This window comes from Glandiceps talaboti, chromosome 12, assembly GCF_964340395.1.
Source record: "Glandiceps talaboti chromosome 12, keGlaTala1.1, whole genome shotgun sequence".
NCBI classification, from domain to species: Eukaryota; Metazoa; Hemichordata; class Enteropneusta; family Spengelidae; genus Glandiceps; species Glandiceps talaboti.
The window spans coordinates 13,497,598-13,520,091 of NC_135560.1; the positions used below are offsets into that span (position 1 = coordinate 13,497,598).

Genomic DNA, 22,494 nt, shown 5'->3' on the forward strand with positions numbered 1-22,494 from the left:
GAAGAAAATCCAGAGAATGAGTCAAATCTAGTACAATTGTCCCAAAATCTTTTACGTCTTAAAATTATTTTAAAAAGTGTAGTGAATATCGAAAAGTTTTGTTACATTGCAGACGAGTACAAGTATAGTGAGGCCAATCAGAGAACCTGGTCCAGTACATACAAATTGAGAATCATTGGCAGTAATACGTCAACGCTGCTAAATTCACTTCATTGGACAAAACCTGGTTAAATCACTGGTTTATGACAGAATTCTCACACGATTTTAGAAAGTATTTTACAGATTTAACGACTGGGATGTTTTGAACAGTGAAACACGTACGTCATATCTGTTATACAGCTCACCAAAGTGATAATTTTCAGTTCTATATGTGAAAAGTTAACCGCTTTAATCATTCATTTGAGTGGACGCACTAAAAGTGAATAGCTTTATTTGTTACATGACACTAAAATCGAAATGCAAAAAATTAGATTAAAAAAATGTGTGCTATGTCGCTCTAAATGATTTTACATTGTACTATTAAAATCACCAGAATGAAAGTAGTTCATATCTGAAAGAGTGTATTATTTTATATGGCAGATGATCATCAGAAAAAAATTATCCCTTACCTCGCTTCGCACGACAACTTCAACTGTAGAAGAAAATATAGTTATTATTAACTTTGTCCAACTCAAAAACGGTACTGTATGTTGTTCACAACAAAACCAACAGAAATTAGATATAAAAGCGAATCCTAATTTTTAGCATTTCATTTCATCAGAAATTCTGTTATTGAAAAAAACAAGCATTACAAGTATTTCGTAAGTTAAGCCAATGGTTTGTATATTGTTCGTTTGCTTTATTTGCCATTTTTTGTGTTTTCCTTTGCATGATCTTTAAATGACTTTTCGGAACAACTGCATTGGTTGTAAAACTTTTTGTACGCACCTCTAATGTCAGGACCGAAATCACCAGGGTTTTCGCATTGACTGTACGACCCCTTAGGTAGGTTGATATCATCAAGGTCTGCGGTCTCGACGTAGCTGCTGCTAAAGAAACGAAATAAATGTCAATTTTATTGTATCTTTGGTCTAAAACTACTAGTTTCAAATATAAAGCAAATTATGTTTCAAAAGAACGATAAACCGGTTCAAGATGAAACTTCCTGTTGTCCCGTTACGTAGTTTTATAGAGGCTTGTAGAATTGTAGAGTAGTAGATTAAAAAAAAATTGACGTTTCGGACATACATCGATCTGACCTTATTTAGACACACAATCTCATATCAACTTAGATAAATAAGTAGAAACAGTCTTTGGGTTTTGTTTGTTTGTTTGTTTGTTTGTTTGTTTGTTTGTTTGTTTGTTTGTTTGTTCGTTCGTTTGTTTGTTTGTTGTTAAATTCTATTTGGCATGTCATTACAATTTATAACTAAAATAGCTATATACAAAAACTTAATTGCAGAACACTCTGAGCACATGTCATGTGGGGGAATAGAATAGAATAGAATAGAATAGAATAGGACATAATAGAATAGAATAGAACAGAGCAGATCAGAACAGAACAGAAACATAATAGAATAGAATAGAATAGAATAGAATAGAATAGAATAGAATAGAATAGAATAGAATTGAATAGAATAGAATAGAATAGAATAGAATAGAATAGAATAGAATAGAATAGAATAGAATAGAATAGAATAGAATAGAATAGAATAGAATAGAATAGAATAGAAGTAAGATTATTTCAACCCAGACGCCTTGCTGTTTCAGATAACGTAGCCATGGTTTAAACCACTGGTAATGTGAACACCAAATTGATACAATTCTTAATTAATTGTTAGTGGTGCCAATGCTCTTCCTTACATTACGATCAAGTTTACCGATAAGAGGCAAGAGAGTATTTTAGAACGATTGACCGTCACTGTATTAAAAATACATGTAGGTATTACTTAGGCAAAGCAAGATGACTCAAAGCATTAGCATTTCATAGTAAATTATTATTGAAATGCTGTAAGTAGGCTCATTGACACCAGCCTTTGTTAGATGTTTGTAACATCGGGGCAAATCACCTATAATCCGAGTATATCTGCATTGTATGTGTGTGCCGCTTTGGTTCTCGTTGAACCGAGAACATTGCCCGTGAAAAACGAGCGTAACTTCATTAGTAGTGATTTTCAAAGGCGTTATCTTTATACGGGTAGTCATAAACAAAGAAAATGGGGTAATTTTATCTGAAAAGAAAGAGTATGACAGTGATTAAATGATTAAATTACAACATTTCTTCTAGATTCTAAATATTTTTTGGTATTGTCGTGTGTATTCATTGCAGAAGCGTGAGTGCAAAACTGACGTATCCTGTAGTAAATGATGTAGCATACAATATAATATTATGGAATAGTATGTTATACAGCTATATACACATGGATGACGTCAATAATGACGTCAACGATTATAAACTAGAGTTGGAAAAAAGCACCAGCTCTTTATTTATTTGCAATGAAAAGCAGGTCACCTGAAACAGTGTCATCTGGCTAGACAACATGAAAAATATATATTGCTTCTTTTCATGGTCTGGCTTAAAATAAAAATAAAAAAACTTATCGCTACATTTTCATTACGCCAGGTTCCATTACATTTATATATGCCATTGTTGAAGACAACTGTACATAATTAACACTTTCATGAAATTGGAGTATATATAAGTAGTCTTCTATACAAGGCAGTATCGTCGTAAAACCACATACCCCTTTACTGCATCGCTACAACACGCACAAGTTTCCATATTAGGTTAACGGACGGAAACGTATACTGTGGCTGGCGTGCGAGAACGACAAGGCAGATGGTTATGGACATTTAACGAAATCCGGTCACCTTAAGCCACTAAATAAAAAAGAAATTTGGTACATCGTACTATATACATGTTGTGAATACAAATGACTAGTATCATATTGTTTGTTTATCATCGATTTATTGAGGAATTATTTTTTTAAATTATTTATAACCACCCTTTGATTCTAGCTATTTCTCTTTCTAAGGCTATACTCATTAATTATCAAGTAGTTGATAGTAATACATTAAATATCATTTTGTTTTGATTCAACTGTGGACTACATAATATCCATGCCTTTTAGAAATTTAAAAAAATGAAAAATCAAACCCAGAATCAGTTCTTATACAATGTCTTTTTTATAATAATCGGCCAATTTTCAACGAATGCATCTTTTGGTTATTTGAAAAACATATCCTAGTTGCAGCTAGTGCCGTTAATACACCATGATAAATGGACATATATTAATACATTGCAATTCACACCGTTTTTCATCATAATAGTAAGAATCAAAATTAATCAATGCAAATACTTTTCTCTTTCGGATGCTAACTCGAAAGTTTGAAAATTGTATTAATGGGGTTTTGATTACGGTTGCACGTACCGATGTATGTTAAATATGGCAGATCAATATGACCGTATGACACCAGTCGAATCGTCAGTTGAGTTTCAGCTGCAGGCTTAGTGTAGTATATATATATATATATATATATATATATATATATATATATATATATATATATATATATATATATATATATATATATATATATATATATATATATATATATATATATATATATATATATATATATATATTTATACATCTGATAAAGCTATAGTCAGAACATTTGGAAACCCTTTGAGTTGAGTTTTGTTGAGACCATATAGTTTTTATTTGTGTTTACGTTTTACACACACACACAAACACACGCATATACACACAGACACAGACACACAGACACAGACACACAGACACAGACACAGACACAGACACACACACACATACACACACACACATACACACACACACACACACACACACACACACACACACACACACACACACACACACATATATATATATATATATATATATATATATATATATATATATATATATATATATATATATATATATATATATATATATATTATGTGCCAACTGTATTAAAAATGTTTCTTCTTCAAATTTCATTTGGTGCATGGACTACCTGACTTCATACGCCAATAAAATGGAATCCTAAATGGAAAATGCACCCGTCACCAGTCACAGTATAGTAATGTACAAAGTATACAAATTAACAGTATGTATATCAGATTCGGTGTTTACGACCTACGGTAGTTGTAACCAATGCAGTCACAAAATTTGCCAGAGACAATGAGATATTCATGAAGCGCACAACAATCTTGGGAAAAAGAATCTTAGAATAAATACTACTGACTGTAACACGCTTTCTATAAGTCTGTGTCTCCTCATATGGTATTGTTTGCAGATTCAGTGATCAAACATATGTTGGCAACCCGCTACTGGTCAACAGTATTGCTGTCGGCCGATGAAATGAACACAAAGAGATTCAATTTAAATTCGATTCAATACCCCTAGTACATGAGTTTGGATGGTAATTAGTTTTAAAGTGTTTCATGCGATCGTGCCATCATATCGTTAACCAGACATCGCTATTCCTGGTAGTTGTAACTTAAGCTTTTCGCTTCCGTACATTTCCCGATAAAATTACTTAATATCTATACTTTTTTTGAATATTTTGTCTTATCTTGCAGAAATAACATTTAGACGCTAAAATTTGGTCAGAAATTAATCAAATTACAGAGAATTGTTACTTAGTTTACACTTTTTTTTTTACTTCTTAGAAGTGAATAACCGAATTTGAAATATGATAACAGAAATAACATTTAGACGCTAAAATTTGGTCAGAAATTAATCAAATTACAGAGAATTGTTACTTAGTTTACACTTTTTTTTACTTCTTAGAAGTGAATAACCGGATTTGAAATATGATAACAGAAATAACATTTAGACGCTAAAATTTGGTCAGAAATTAATCAAATTACAGAGAATTGTTACTTAGTTTACACTTTTTTTTACTTCTTAGAAGTGAATAACCGAATTAGCATTAATAGGGTATCAGTAAGTATTGAAATGCATCTTCATGTTATTTATCACATGTTCGCCCATTTTTATTTTTGACCACTAACGTTGGCTGAGATTTTTTTCAATGCTTTCATCGTAGATGTAGCATTCTATTACCACGTGAGAAAGACAAGGAATTAAAGTCCTGTATTTTTGGGCTATTGCACTTGAACTGTATTGTCAGAGGCATTTATAAAACAATTACAATATAAACTGTTGGTATCTACGACAATAAACATATGTAGAACGTGTTTTCATAACTATAAACCGTTGGTGGAAGGTCTATGTCATAACGAACCCCGTTTAATATTTTCGGGCAGGGAACAAAACACTGTAACTGTATCTGGAAGCAGATTTTTTTTTTTTTTATAATTTATTATCATTTTACTGAGTGAATCTTGTATGATTGCCTAGGTGACCAAACTTTATTATATATTTAAGCACCTGACAAATTGGTTAATGCTATGTACCTACTTTCACTACGACCGTTTACACGGATATCAAGCCAGTGTATACAGAGTGTAGCACTAGTACCATCAATGTAACAGCGAGGTAATTCAGCTAATGCGATTAAATCCTTCCCAGTGTGATTTGGTGTAATATTTCACCCCATCGGGTAAAAATGAACCAAAAATATGGAAAAGTTAAATGCACTGTGATTTATATTAAATTACTGGCAGACAAGATCAAACTGATAAAACACGATAAAACGGTCTGAGTTAGTAGATTCTGAAATTGTCTTAATATTTCAAAAACAGGATACTCTTGTAAATAAACACGTACCGTAGGTTTGTTCATCGGTTAATTACATATATATCCATCGCATCGATGGGGTGGAGCAACTGTAGCATATGTACGATTTATAACTTGAATTCCCTATACCGACTATTATATAGAATCCATATATATATTTACTCTATGTCACAACCCAGCATAGGATCATCCTGTTGATTGATGGTCGACTTTTGATCCAAATGGGTATTATACGTGTAGAATGAATCAAACTTACGACAGCGTTCAACTAGTATTTAACAGTTTTAGAACGTAGGCTGAAAGTACAAAATACTTAGCACTGAATGAGTCATGGGCGTTGTTGTGCGTACGACATTCAGATGTGAAATCTGGGTACATGAATGACTGATTTACATAGTCCCTCTATCATAGAGGGGTAGACAGACTGTGGTTAAATTCGTTTCAGATGTCGTTTTCAAATTTGATAACCATGTTTCCTACGAATCTTGTCAATCAGATGTCTTCCGTATCACCCTACCAAAATGCATATGATAGCGATGCATCTTCTACGTATGAGATATATAGATGCATTCTATAACATAACAAAACTGTGGAAGGTCAAACACTTGTTCACATGCCGTACACTATCGTGTTCATCAATCTGTATTGTGAAACCTTAGATGCGTATATTCTCACGTTTGTAAGATCCGAGAAGCGACGCATTATTTCCTGCATACTCGGATGTTCAATTGTATTTTAGACAATTTCTTTTAGAGATACACACTTTACAGACCATTTCTAATTCTGCACTTCCCATTGTAATACTTTGAAACGTACAGCAACGTTGTGTGCATTTCGTCGTTCGTTCATAATCGGTGGTATCGCAGACCCGACTCATACACGTGTAAGGTATACATCGTACCTCAGACCACTAACAAGAGATCGTACCAAAAAAGAGGGGAAGAGGGGGGGGGGGGGGCAAGGATATCGATACTTGTTTTTATGTTTTGTCTTTGTAATTTTCAAAAAGATAGTCGAGTGACTGCTCAAAGATGAAAAATGTCAATGAATGACTTTGCTGGGTACATCAACTCATAGATTGCAACGTGGTCGACGTCGTTACTGAAATATGCTGACTATAGCACTTCTATATACTATATTACATGTTCCTATCATACCGTTTTTGGAACCAACCTATGTCTTAATGCTGGAAAATTCAAAGTTGGAAGTTGTATAACAAGGATACATTGTCAGCTAAACAGTAAAGGAAACTGGCAATTCATGGAGGGATTTCTCATAGCAACAAATATTAGTCTACAAATCGCGATATTTGAAAAGAAAATTATCTTATAACAAGTTGGCAATGGTACAATCATGGTACAATTTGTTTTCGTTCAGCCATGAAATTCGACGTAATATCTTATGACATAGACAATAGACAGAAATAGACAACATCGAGTGAAATGGACATTGCGCCTAAGTAGGCCTATACCAAAATTTGTCGAATTGGCGGTTTACAATGGAATCCATGTCCTCTGAAACAGCGTCGTCGAGGGCAAGAAAACTTTACTAATATAGCTACATTTTATCGGCTGACTGGACCAAAAATGTTACTATAAACCTTCAAGTTGCAAATTTCTACATTAATATTCTTCTTTTTGTGTGTGAAATTAAATAATATTTTAATAATTGATCGTTGCCTGATAATTTATACAGTAACAATTTGCTAAGACAATGGTATCACACACAAAGATGATGAAACAAATTAAGGTTAGTGAGTTATTTTGTCCAGGCCTTAAAAATGTAATAATTTTTGTAGAAGAAATTTTTACCGAGACAATGAAATTTAGCAACATTAGTCAGATATTCTGTTCCAGGTGCCATAATTTTCATTGTATTATATCATATTATATATAATGTAAAATTGAATCATTTGGTATTGAAGACGTCCTTATTAATTTATTTGGTAAGATATATTGTTCAGAAGTATCTTATATGATAGTGAACTTTGTATTGTGGCTTACCCGTTTATTTCTTGTCTGTCATTGCAACCTGACATGGACAAAGTATCGGGCGTTCCTCGCGACGCTGTGGATGAACTACGACTACTCGATTTGTTGCTCTCCGTCACTCTTTTATCCATAGTCTCCCTTTCTAGCCAGTAAGAGGGAAAGTTACGAGTGGGAAAGTATCTCACCACTTTACTGAAAACAGCACAAAACGATCTCCCTTAGTTATGATAACACCCAGTGCATCCAACCTCGATGGCTATGTGCATGTACGTGAGTATGGTGATGTAGTAACTAGCAGTGCCGTGTTTCGTATTAATATGCCCCTGTGAGTACGTATGCTACTTTTGACCCGCACAATCCTCCTGCCATAATAATTGATTTGGTATCGTTCATCAAGCCTATTGGTGAATTACACATATGGATATACTGAGCGACAACAGTTGCGATGATACAATCAACACGGTGTTTTTACAATTAGATTTTCCAAATATGTTAAATCGATCCCTCTCTACTCAAACTCCTTGGTATCGTACAACAGCAGTTATAACGTCAGTGTCAGCTGGTCAAAAAAATATTAAATGTTGATTTGCATATACGGGGGATCCGTGTCACAAACAAATGAAACCTATCCGCCCTATATACACATATTTATTTGCAAGAGTCTAAATAAACAACCCGTGCTCTCTATATTACTAGTATTCTTTCAAAATGTAAACGTAAAGTGAAGATGAGTAAAATATTTTGTTTTCATGGCTGGACAGAGGAATGGAACATGTATTTATAGGGTCATGAATTGTCGTTCAAAAGTTAGAATACATGTATGATATAACATGGTTTTAATGACCCATTAAACGTTGTTTGGATGAGGTAGTAAGCTTACTGTCAAAAAATACCGAAACATGTCTACCGTAGGAAAACTTGAAATAATCAACACGTTTGTATTTGTCAATTTAAAAGAACCCCTTTTGGCAAATTCGGCATATTTTCAAGGATGAACATTATTTTACGACTTTTCACTCTAAAATCATCTCAAAGTTTCTGAAAACATTTGTACCTTGTTAGTATTACCACATCCCACCCCTTCCCGTGCAACAGGTAGTTGTCACATTGCATACATAACTCTGGTTTTCAGCTGAAGCAGCGCTATGTTGACTTTTGCATTTGGGAGTAACTCAAAGCGTTGTGTCATTGAGATACAACATTCAATTGAACCTATTAAGTACAGTATAGCTTCCACGTTAACGTATATTCTACATTAGTTTTAACTGTTCATATCATGGTTTCCGTTCTCCTGGTTGTAATTTTTTGACATTGGCCACTTACACATGACATCTCTAAATGTTTACCATTAAAAGAAATACAAAATTAAAACGAAAGTTGGTAGAAGAATGATCAAAGAGTTCACCATCTCTATCTGAGAAAAGAGACCAAAGTAGCGGTCCGATTGGGAGGTTTAAAAAAATCGGTCCTGGCTTTTCTTGTACACCAGACAACAACAGGTGGTTGTCGACCTATGTCAACACACATGTACAATACAATGCACGATGAGAGATACTTATCCCTCCTTCACCCGGCTGAAAAAAAAATTCAGATGGTATAAACCAATATTCGGTGGAACAGATAATTTTAATGGTTTTGGCGTTACTATTAGCATAGGGTTAAAAGGGAGTATAGTTCATTGATGTTGCATTTTAATTTTTGTTATCGCATTATTTTGTGATATTATGTGATTTGGGCATCCCACTGCTGCTACATCGGTTTGGGTTAGGGTTAGAGTTAGGGTTAGGTACGAAGAACATATCAATCAAATCACAACAGACAGCCATACACTGAAGCAATTGTTAGTTGTGCTGTAAGGAGATACAGGAGTGTGCTTCTGGAGCAAAACGGGAACAGTTGGGGATAATGTTGTGGAGGGGAGTTGTTGACCCCCCCCTCCCTATGTACTTAATGAAGGCTCCATTAAATATGACGCCATTGCTATTATTTACTGTTATTAGGGCTCTATCACCTGTCACGTGTTTTACGTCTGTTTGTACGAACAGGCTGTCTAACCTTGATGGGTTGCCGCTCTCTATCATGAAGACAACAAAACATGAAATGGGCATCAAAGTTTATGATGAAACATACAAAAAAACACAAGTATACTTTTCTAATACGGATAAATTCGTGTTTAGTGCAGTGAGATATAAACTTAATATTCCCTCGCAAATAAAACGTCAGAGTGACAGACCTGACAACACACCTAAAACTGGTAACTATCATTGAAAAGAGAAATACCAATAACAAATATTAATCCGATAATATATCTCTACGGTAACCAGCTGAGTTGGACAGATCATTTACAACATTGAGTAAGTGGGACCGTCACAGAGAAACAGAATCTGATTCCTAAAAGAGATGGTGTTTCTATCAGTTTGCTGATTATATTCGACTCATGGCAGAAATGGGTTCGTTTTAGACTGCAACTTGTATGGTATGATGCACGTACGTAGCCCAATGCAACAGTTGGTGGTGAAAGCAACATGTGTGATAGCATAAGTATTGTAGTCAATTTTCACGGTTGACTGAACGTTTTGTTGACTATATTGTTAGTAGCATGAACAGTAGTATAGCTATAATTTCAACTACGGCTGATACAATATGTGTTGCTTTATATGATCCCCTGTCGTAAATGCTTTCTAACAGACAGTTCGTTCTAGTGGTAGTTATTAATTTCAAATTATTGATGGGATTACTGGGTCATCACTGTGTATCATTACGGTAGTGATGATTGAATGAAATTGACTAATATAAATATCCAACCTAACTGATGAAAACCGTGTCTTCTGGAACAGAGCTGGGAGTAACCGAAATTCGCGTGTACCTCGAATAAAAGAAAACACTAGCATTGCCATATTTCTTTGTATGATAATATTATGTCTCTCACAGATCTAGAATAATACTTTGTTCAGATATTTACTGTATCGCATGCAAAGAAAATATAACAATATATGTAACGATGTAGATATATTTGTCCCGACAAACGACAGTGTTTCAGGTGACATAGTTTTCATTCTACATCTGACTTATTTCTTCCATCAAAACACGTTCATTCCACAACAATACAATGGGTGTATATATTCCAATAATGGCGCACAATGATAAACACCATAACACAACACAACACAGCACAACACAACACAACACAACACAGCACAGCACAGCACAACACAACACAGCACAGCACAGCACATCACATCACAACACAACACAACACAGCACAGCACAGCACAGCACAACACAACACAACACGGCATGATACGACACGACACTACACAGCACAGCACAGCACAGCACAACACAACAGAACAGAACAGACTGAGAACAGAACAGAACAGAGCACAACACAACACAACACAACACAACAGCACAATATAGCACAGTAAAGCACAGGACATCACAACACTAAAAACAGCACAACACAGCAAAAACATAGTTGTAATGTTTTTAAAAGCATGTACCGGCGCAGTATAATCGTGATATCATAGTTTGATGACACACACACTTCTGATTATACCCGAGATATTACAGGAAAACTTGCAATATTGATGAAACCAGTAAACAGCAGCCTCCCTCCCCCTTCCAAGAGTCTAGAAAATTTCTACCATCGCCATCAAGTGATTGAACTTACGATAGAAAACCAAACAAATCAATAAACCGGGAAAAAAATATCTAAACAGTTAAAAATAAAACACTGACAAACGCATGAACGAAATATCAATATCAACGGATCCATGCAACGAGAAGTACAAGGCATTATTAATACATAATTACATGTAAATAGTCACATTACACCATCGGACAAATTTTAGACGAGAGCGTGCCAATCAGTTTCTACTTCAGGTTCAATTCTAATCAGTTTCCAGGGATGTGAAAGTTTCCAGACGAAATGGTGATTCGTGAATAAGGATTTTCGGCCGTTGGGGGCAGTATAGTACAGTTGCTTCTCGACCTGGGCACTTGGCTAGTGAGATATGTTATTTGGGTTTTGCCAGGTGTAGCCAATATACCAAACCATGTATCCAATCACAGAGCAGATAAACACATGCAGGCAATGAAAGGCATGCCTATGAACACATGGATTAACTCTGTCATACTGATATAAATTCTAAATTCAATTACTCTTTGATCAGTACGATCATAATTTAATGCGTAAACATCATCTGTTGATTGGGTATCATAGATACAAGTAAGAGGAATGAATTGTACTTGGATACACTAGGAAAAAAAAACCCAACCACTTCGGTTCACATTCCACAAAAAATAACTATCTGCCTACAAGTACAGGAAGCCAACTACACAAACATCCAGATAGACAGATTGCAAAATTCAAAATGTTTTATTAGTTTGTCAAGTCTTCAGCCTGCAAGATTGACCAACCAAAGAAACCAAGTCAGTAAATATCAGCACAAATTCCTGTTTGGAAATTTCAACACCCCCCCCCCCCAATTTACACAGCCTCTTCTCCAATACCTTGCTGATAAATAGACCAGAGTGATGGGGAGAGTTTCAAATTGACATTAGTTCCCAATCTGGTTTATACTTGTGACAGGGAGAGTTTCAAAGTGACACTAGTTCCTGTTTGGTCCCAATCTGGTTTCAAGTATAACAGCAACAGATCAAAATCCGAAGAGAACATAATTCTGAAATACATCACAATTTAAGTTCTAATTTTACAATTCTATAAACTAGGATGTTTTATTTGTATTAATTATGAGAAATATTTTGTATAAAAACGATTTCTAATATTACATCAAGACAGTTTATTTTGCTAGGAATATAGAAAAGCTACAAAAAGAGTATAGCTAAGTAAAACTGCTGGTTAATGAAACACTTGCATACAAAGAAAGGCATTGCAAATCTCCACTTAGCCTCTGGCAAGGCATAAATCTTCATGGCTAAAAATAAAACTGCAAGAGATTGTCTTGTTTTATAGGGCCAAAGTCCAGACCTTTGCTGTCATCTTGTTAATTTTATTACTACATGGAAACCACTCCTTGATTATGTTCACCAAGTAAATCACAGTGTGAAAAAATACCGAGATATATCCGAGAATTTAGTACATGTACATAATTTTCCGGAGTAGGTAATTTGTCAAACTCTTCCTCCTGTGATCACGTCACTGCTGACATGCCAATTAGCGGTACACAAATAGTCCGACAAAGCTTGTAGATTGAAACAGGTGATATGTTGCTCACAGCATACAAATGTAGGCCTACGAGCACTCCAGGTTTCATGCTCACAGGTTATAGAACTCTTAGTTGTGTTTCTAGATGTTTCTAGACAGCTCTCTATAATGCTCTATTTAGTACATTTGTACCTGCATCACTCTCATATTTTATCATGTTCAGATAAAACATATATATTAGGATATGATTACAATTGTAGACAAAAAATGAACACAAGTATTCATTAGTCTGGTAGATCAAATGCTTTACATAGGTTTTAATGCACATTGTCTAAGCTGTTCAAAGTTTTTAGCATTAAACTTTCGATCTGTCTTGGTCAACGATCCTCATCAGATTGACAAATAGTCACATAGTTACAGCTGACCACTAGCTGATCAACAGAAGGGGGGGGGGGGGGGTTGCACGCCCTAACATCTACAATCAACTGATCATACTGCCACCTAGTGGTCAGTTATAACTATGGAATTTGTCATTCTGATGAGGAATGTGAACCAAGACAGATTGAATGTATAACAACTTTGAACTACTTGTGTGTTATAACCTCAGTAGTCAAAAAAAAAATTCACTTTGACACACTTTCACATTGTATGGACCGTTGATAATTCTGTATGGAGAAAATTAAAATGTTCATAAACAAGAACAGCGACATGAAAAGCTTCTCATATATCACAGTAACAATGGAAACAGAAAAGTTCTGGACTTCATCCCATCACAACACAACATTGATGATATTGACAAAAAGAAAGAAATAACAAGACAGCAACCTATGTACCAAACTACACTGAATCTAATACGCTACTTATAGAGAATATAAAAATATAAAATATTCAGAAACTAACTATTTATGTCTGCGTGAGTTGATTGCTACCTTTCCTTCCCATCATGACCTTTGACCCAACCATTTATCCAATGAAATGGCACTGAACATGCAAGTAAATATTATGATTACAAAACAACCATTTCCAGCAAATATATATTCACTTTTTTTTTGAGTATGGGATTTCACAATGTACACTTGTGTACAGCCTCTGGTGGTGGGCAGTATATGTCTGTTAATACTGACAGTTGGCTACAAGAAAATGTACAACTTACAGAAGTTACATTGTGCAGTAACGCATATAGGCTTGTTCTGTTTGGTTGTGCAAAAGTAGTCTAATGAATCTATGAAGGATTCTTTATGTAGCTGTAAACTGTGAACGTGTCTATTTTGGGGCTAAAATTTTTTTTGAGCAAATAGACAATTTTTCCGGCTCCACTTTATTTGGCAACAAATTCTGACTATAGTATATTTATAGCCAAATGAATATTACCTATTTAAATATATTTACCTTTATTATTTGTGGATAATCGGAATTTTGCCAGTGAAAGTGATTCTATTTTTATGCTAATTTATATTTTGGTGTACATGAGGTAAAAAACGACTCTGGTAATTGAAGCTTTGGTTTACTTAGATAGACACAAACTAAAACTAAGGTTATATAAGTGGGTAATAGCAGTTCCTCTGTTATGTGATTCTAGTCACCCTGTGATCAAGATAGCGTAAACATTGGAAGTCCCCAAAACAGTACACTATAAGTTTATGGAACTGACACTATAATTAAATCAATGTCCATTCAATAGCTTCTCACTGTTGTTTCAACATGTTGCAAAGATTGTTTTAGTTTGTGTCTATCTTAAAAAACTGAAAGCTCAACTACCAGGGTAATATTAAAGTTCAGAGCCAAAATACATACATTCACTTTAGACATTTTACTAGAGTAAAAGTGTTAATTGTCCCCAGAATGGTCGACAAGATGGTTGTTGTCATAGTGATAGATGACCCAAAAAAAAGTCATCCTCCTCAGTAAAGAAAATAAATTTACTGAGATGTTTTATAACTTGGAAGACAGAGAGTATTTAAATCCATTTTTGAAAGTGATTTGAAATGTAAATTATGAGATTAAAAATACATCGACACTCCGACACTACAAACAGAAACAACCCTCAACACATTCAGGGAGAAAACTAAAGATGTATTCACAATTTTTTGCAGCTGAGGGAGCAGATAGTCTATGCTACCTAACTTTACATTTTGTAGCCACTAGCAGAAAGGTATTATTTTTTTAGTGCAATTTCTGACATTGACATTTGATACTAGTAACCTGTCCCTTCAGAATTTTGTACATATAAGACTGGAATGCATTCAATATATATGATCACTTTCAATTTCAGAAAAAAATACTATTGATCTATAAACATTGCCATAAGTTTGAAATAAACCAGAACCCAGTTTCCCTATTATAATAGTTTCTCCCTGTTATGATATAATTTTCGAGTGTTTTTAATTTCATATTTGATGTTATCGTATATATTTTCCAAAACTAGCTATTATACAAATCAGTTGCCATGGTAACTGCCATTTTCAGTCTGAGTCTTCTTCATCTCCATATTCATCTGCTATTCTTTGTGGACCTATTGGAGTAAACAAAACACCAACAGTCAGATCGGAGTAAACAAAACACCAACAATCAGATTGGAGAAAACAAAACAACAGTAAAACTGGAGTAAACAAAACACCAACAGTAATATACATAACATAAAGATTCTTCAAAATGTGCAAAGTTACAAAGACAACATGGTATAGTTTTTCATTGGTGTAATTTTCCTGTTTGGTTCTAACACATTATATGACACACTTCTGGGTGTGGATGCCGTCAACAGTGTGATATTTTAATTCATCTTAATTTTACTTCATTTGTTTTGTGAAAATGTCAGTTTTGGCAGGCCATGGTAATTTGAGAGACATCATTCCACTATTCATTGGAATTGAAACATCTTTTATGAAAAATTCAAGATCCCAGGTGATGACTGAAAGATGAAAAGTGAATACCTAATGTGAACAAATTAATGATACACATCACAAAATGTTGACTTTGTGGACTCTCCTATGCTTCTTCCTGAAAGCTCAGCTTGATCTCTAAAATATGTCATTATTTCAATCTCTTACACTGTATGAGCATGATAGACTGTCGAAAAGAAAAATTACGTAAAAACTATAATAGCGATGTTTGAACTGACTTTTGAGAGCAAAACCTTACCTTTTGTGTGTTTTAGCAGAGCAGCTGTGGCTGGCTCTTTAGCTAAATCATACGCCAATTTCTTGTCATTATTTTTCAGGTCTGTTTTAACCCCTGAAATGAAAAGGACAGTTGTTATCAATTCAAAGACAATTTCAGCCAGCTGTTAGTTGATACATGTGAATGTTGTTATTACGACAAAATCTAAAGTTAAACTGGGCTGTGTTTTATTAGCAATTGTGGTATATGACAGTGATTTTCATTGTGCAATGGAGCTAAAAATTCAGTGAGAAATATTTAGACAGAAGTGGTGCCTACTAAACTCCAATTGGTATTTTTTGGTACTTTTATGTCACAACTGTTGACATTAGACCGTGGATGAAACGCAACCTGTTGCAGAAAGGGAAAGTAAACAACTGAATTGGATTAATAACACTTGGCACAGCTTGACATGTTAGAAGCACAGAGACTTATATTACATTTCATCCTTTGATAAGAACAGTTTTATAGCCACTTTACATAATAGTTCACGTTCACAAAGAATTCCAGTTCCCCTGGCATTTCATGTACACATAAAGAGGCCATAAAACTGTTCTTATCAAATCAAGATGTGTTATACAAGTCTCTGCTGTTCCAACATGCTGTGCCAAGTGATATTAACCCAATTCACTTAAATTGCAGGTGGTATAATTAAAGTATGGTCTACCACAATCAGGGTATTTACCAAAACTTAACACTACCCTGTAGTTTCATTCAAATTAAGCCTGATAATGTCCGAGTTCTTACCCTTCTCAAGAAGTAGACTAACAGCCTCTCTGTGTCCTTTCCAAGCAGCTGAGTGTAAAGGGGTATCTCCCATCTTATTCTGTAGTCAAAACAACAATTCATTTTATCGGTACCTACTACCATCTGATTACAAGCTATCTATTATAAAACTGACACGTGGCAAATAGTGTGAGGATTATAGTTAACAGGGCACAGTTAGAATTTTATGTTTTATTCCATTGGCTATTCCAGTCTCATATGAATATCTAACAACAAAATTCTCCTATACAGAAGTATGGTTTAGTTGTATGTGTGTATGTATGTATGTATGTATGTATGTATGTATGTATGTATGTGTGTGTGTGTGTGTGTGTGTGTGTGTGTGTATGTGTGTGTGTGTGTGTGTGTATGTGTGTGTGTGTGTGTATGTGTGTGTGTGTGTGTGTGTGTATGTGTGTGTGTGTGTGTGTATGTGTGTGTGTGTGTGTGTGTGTGTGTGTGTGTTTTGTGTTTTGTGTGTTTGTGTGTGTGTGTGTGAGTGTATGCGTGTGTGTGTGTGTGTGTGTGCACGAGTGCATGTGTGTGTACACCTTTAGATCAAACTGTAACCATGGCAACAATACTTACCTGTACATTAACTTGTATTTTGGGTTTTGCCAGTAATGCTTTCATGCAATCTATGTAACCACCATATGAAGCCCAGTGTAAGGGCGTTGACCCTGCCTTGTCAAGTCCATTCACAGACACCTGTAGAATAATCAAACAATGATTGGATTAAGAAAACTTTTTAAAACTTTTTATTTTTAAAACATGTTTACTGCTCTCATTCAGTTTGACTATCTACCAAACAACATAGGTTTTCCCTGGTGGAACTCTAGTTGTCTCCTGCTCTACATAACACTAAATGTATGAGGGTCTGCCCTCACAGGGCTTCTTGAGAGACAACCACTTATATACATAAAGAACTGTTTAGTATACATGTAAATAAAGATTATTATACTATACTTACTCCATTGGTTATACATTCATTCATAAAATCAAGATTTCCTCGTTTGGCAGCTTCATGTAATGGGTTGTCGATGGACTCCATACTTTCCTCCACTGCAATGAGAAAAGTATTCAATAATGTTGAATAATCTACGGTACCTTGTAGAAGCTATCCGTGGTAAAACATCAAAGTGAAATTTCACAATTGACTCCAGAAATGGTTCTAAAAATGGCAATATCGATGAGAATTGGGATTTTATTTTGATTTTCAAAACTAATAAAACATATTTTTTTCTACTTAAAAACTGTGTGAAACAACTACAATCAAATTTGTCTTTGTAACTTAATAAATAGCAAATAATTACAAAGTATGTAAAGTGTAAATCTCGTGCTGCCTGTGGTCTTTTAGTGTTACTGATCATTTTTAAAATGTCATAGAAATGGATGTTCGTTTACACACACATATATATAGATATATCTAAGATGTAAAGAAATGGTAGTAAAATAGTGCTATGATCCATCTCAGTTCTATATTTCCAATGGAAAATGTAAACTTTATACAATTGTTTTTAATGTTTGTTTTTTTACAATACGAAGAGTAAATATGATTTAATTACCATAATTACTAGGAATAAGTCCACCCTTCCCTCCACACCTGGCCTTCCACCAATCAGCATTTTTCTGTAATGAACACATGTAAATTTGATGAAATGCATTGACTTATAAAAGAATTGGACATGGAGCAAGACTGTACATTTATCTGTATTACTTTTGTTTCATATGAAGAGTTACATTATGTGTTCACATTATGTGTTCACATTATGTGTTTACATTATGTGTTCACATTATGTGTTCACATTATGTTCACATTATGTGTTCACATTATGTGTTTACATTATGTGTTTACATTATGTGTTCACATTATGTGTTCACATTATGTGTTTACATTATGTGTTCACATTATGTGTTCACATTTGTTCACATTGTGTTTACATTATGTGTTTACATTATGTGTTTACATTATGTGTTTACATTATGTGTCATTTTCAAGTGTCAGTTGTAGCAATTCGAACCTTGTAAACGTTATGTGGAAATTTCATACTTATTTCTAGTCCACAAGTTATTCATGGCTTTCGAATCACTTCTCACATACTGAGATGAAATTTCACATTGAAATGAAACCACCCACACAGACAGTAATAACAGCATGTCTTTGTTAATCAATCACAGACTTCTGCCATATAACAAGTTAGTGTTTATTGGGGGGGGGGGGGGCAGTTACATAATGTCCAAATATGGTACATTTGTCATATCAGGTCACTAGTTGTATACCATTTAATATGTCATCCTAACAGATTGGGGTTTACTCATTTGTATGAACAACTTTTGGCACATGAGACTAATTGAGCTAGACGGGATGAAGAGAGACCTTGAGATTTGAAGCCACAGATACTATCTAGACTAACTCATTTCAAGATAAATATGTAACGAGATGAGCTTAAATGAAGTGTTTAACATGAGTTAAAAATAGCTGTAAAATGGCTCAGTTCCCTCATTTTGGCTTTATATGTACATACATTTCATGGCCAGGAATGTAACCTAGATACATTATAGAAATAAACGGTAATTACAGAGACTCTAATCGATTAAAAGATATAGATAAGGATAGACTAATCCTGTCTGAGTTTGTTAGTTGCATACTTTGAGATCTTTTATATATTTTCTTTGTATAAATATGAACTGGCTGGAGACTTATCTCAAAATTATCAACAAGAATTCCTACAGTGAGGCTTTATGTTGTCTTGGGATGTTGTTGCATTCATTGCATATCGATAACGCAAATAATTGTCAGGAAAGAACTTTACATTAACTTTGCACTGTTATGAATCTGGGTACATTTCTTTGCAATGTATGATAATTTTGGGAACTTTTACGGTTCATATGTATAGCCACATAACACTAATAATGGTTTATTCATAATAAAAAAAAATGTAAAAACTTGAAGGATATAGAATTAATTTAAATAGAGAAAATAAACAGTTAATAAAAATGTTACCATGGATATACTTTACGTACCATATCAAGAATATACAAGACGTCTCCTTCATCAAAACTCAATTCATCATCCTGTGTGACGACGATGGAGAAAAATATACATAATTATTCTAAAAAAGATTACAAACTTGGCAAAATTGCGATCATTATCCATCTCAGTTTAAGATGATGTATTTGCATACAATGGGATCATAGTGTACCATAAGCTGAATTCTTTTCATTATTACATATGTACCAGAGATTACTTGCACTGGTGTACATGCATACTAGTGGTATTTGCACTGCATGCAATACTGAAAACATTATAGCATACCTTGATGCAAATGATATGCAAATGAAGATGTGATTGATTATTCTACACAAAGGTGTGTGCTTGCATTATTATTTTTATGGCAATTTGTTGCATCAGGTAAACATATGTGATAATAAATAACAGAACCCTATGCCATGTGAGTTCTAGTGTCACCTATGTATAAACTTTATCAATATACACGTAGTCAGTACTGACTCAGTGAACTATCACCCCATCTTATCTTTATTATTACCGTTACAAAACTGTAATAAATTCAGCCAGTAACATCTCTTTTTCTAGCTTTACCCATTTCCTTATGATTGGACACAGATAGCTCAGAGAACATCCTTTAAAACTCTTTTGACATAGTAGTATTTTTGTACATACAATTATAAATTATTAAATTCTCACCTGCTGTGCTTCATATTTGTATACTGCTCGGAAAACCTTCACTAGACCTGCATTTAGAAAATGCAATGCATGTCTTAGTAGAATGTTACCAAATACCATCAAGTGTTGTTGATAGTGAAATGTTCATTCTAAAAACACTTTGGAACTGTGAGTTTGAAATAATTGCCATGTCTTGATTTGGTATTTGATTGATGAATGAATATAGACAAAGTGCATGTGTGTATTTGGTCTATTATTAGTGTGAAGTATATACTGATACCATATACACGTGGTACAAAAGGGGGAACTGAGTACCAGGAAGTGACTGAACCAGACTACAGCATAGGTGTTGTGTTGTTAATTCATACAAATTGGATCTTAAAAAAGTTACATTCATGATGTCAGTAACTTAGTAAAATCCTAACTCAGTGGTATAATTCAACTAAAGCATTTCATCTGCATGAACAAATCTCAAACTGCAACATCTTTAAAAGTGCTGTCACAGAAATCGGTAGTGCATGAACACAATGGAATTTAAAGACATTTCAAATTCAAAAAAATGTCAGGCGTGCGCCATTGTTCGATGCTTAGCTTTGTCGATATTTATATGAAATCTTTGGTGTTAGATTTTCATCACGCTGAGACACTCAACACAAGGAGTTTACACGTAACTTTCAAAGGCGTGATACTATTAAACAAGAGTCAAGTTCCTCACTAAATTTGCATAATTTTAACACTCCTTTATATTACGTACAGTATATCTGCATCTCCCGTACGTCGTCTCATTAACCACAGAAACTAAACTTGAAGATCGATTACTCGTACACATATACTATCAAAAGCAATGCGATTAGTACGAAGATTTCATTACGATTACAAAGTAAATTATGGGAGTTTATAGTTTAGTTACATTGAAAACTGTGCAACTGCAAGTTTCTACAAAGTGGTAAAGGCGGATACATGTATACATGTATGTCTGGAGTTTCGAGTTGGACTTCGATGACAGTAAAATAATAGTACGGCTTACCTGGTTTGGGGGGTTTAGGAGGTGCCACTGTCGGTCTGGACATTCTTCGTATGATGCCAAATATCCACAAAACGATTGACAGCTAGTAGCACAAACAGTATTCGGCTGGAGCAGTCTCAGTGTGTAAATACCCAGAGTAGAGTTATCACTACTTCCGGGTTTGTGCGGTGTGCGCATGTCTCTTGTAGGGCTTCACTTGATCTCGTATTCTCGCATTCTCAAATCCCGTTCCCGCGGTTTCGATCAGCTGTGTGAACCAAAACATCCGAGCGAACACACGTACACGCTGCAGAACATGTAGGAGCAACTCATCTGTACAGAATGTGAATTGGAGATGACATGGAGGTATCACAGATCTCAAAGGTAATGTCAATAGTAAAAACTACAGTAATACATGGGAAGATCACTAAGGGAAAAAATGGCCCAATGGCACAGAAGCAGTACTATTTTATAATATGTATTATGTTTACAAGCTACAATTTAGTGTATTTTGATAAATGACCACCTGTATTAAAGTTTAACCTTTGCTTTATATTTTCAGAAAATAAAGTTACAGTCATTCAGTGATGATGCATCAGCGGTACCCACAGTTTCTAATATTTATCGCAGAATACTACAACAGAAGTGTTTATGTAACTATGACAACCAAGTTGTGGTGAAGTTGATGTTGATTGCATCAGAAATCAATCAAAGTGATGTATTGATAAGATTGTCTACAATCAGCAATTTATTTGACAACAGTGAAGGCAATATTTGTAAAGAAATCTATGAGATAAGATTGCTATTGGTACAAAATAAAGAGTTTCTGAGAAGCCTGGTAAGTATTTTATATATATATATATTTATATATATATATATATATATATATATATATATATATATATATATATATATATATATATATATATATATATATATATATATATATATATATATATATATATATATATATATATATATATATATATATATATATATATATATATATA

General features: G+C 34.2%; 2 protein-coding genes across 2 annotated transcripts in view; both read right to left on the bottom strand.

The window, feature by feature from the left end:
* The window catches only part of LOC144442963 (6-pyruvoyl tetrahydrobiopterin synthase-like), a 9,129-nt gene extending 1,296 nt beyond the window's left edge, over window positions 1–7,833 (bottom strand). The window contains exons 1-3 of the mRNA XM_078132337.1: window positions 7,715–7,833; window positions 928–1,028; window positions 609–631 (exon numbers count right to left, since the gene is read on the bottom strand). Of these exons, the coding sequence (XP_077988463.1) occupies window positions 609–631; window positions 928–1,028; window positions 7,715–7,833 (243 nt within the window). The remainder of the gene's footprint in view (window positions 1–608; window positions 632–927; window positions 1,029–7,714) is intronic.
* A 4,141-nt stretch (window positions 7,834–11,974) lies between these two features.
* LOC144443301 (osteoclast-stimulating factor 1-like) lies at window positions 11,975–21,662 on the bottom strand. Its single transcript, XM_078132740.1, has 9 exons — window positions 21,506–21,662; window positions 20,500–20,546; window positions 19,818–19,868; window positions 18,359–18,422; window positions 17,764–17,855; window positions 17,382–17,501; window positions 16,776–16,854; window positions 16,011–16,103; window positions 11,975–15,384 (listed from the first exon to the last, which is right to left on the bottom strand). Exons 1-9 carry the CDS (start codon window positions 21,546–21,548, stop codon window positions 15,335–15,337), a joined length of 639 nt encoding a protein of 212 aa, XP_077988866.1. The 5' UTR covers window positions 21,549–21,662; the 3' UTR covers window positions 11,975–15,334.
* Window positions 21,663–22,494: the final 832 nt, after the last annotated feature.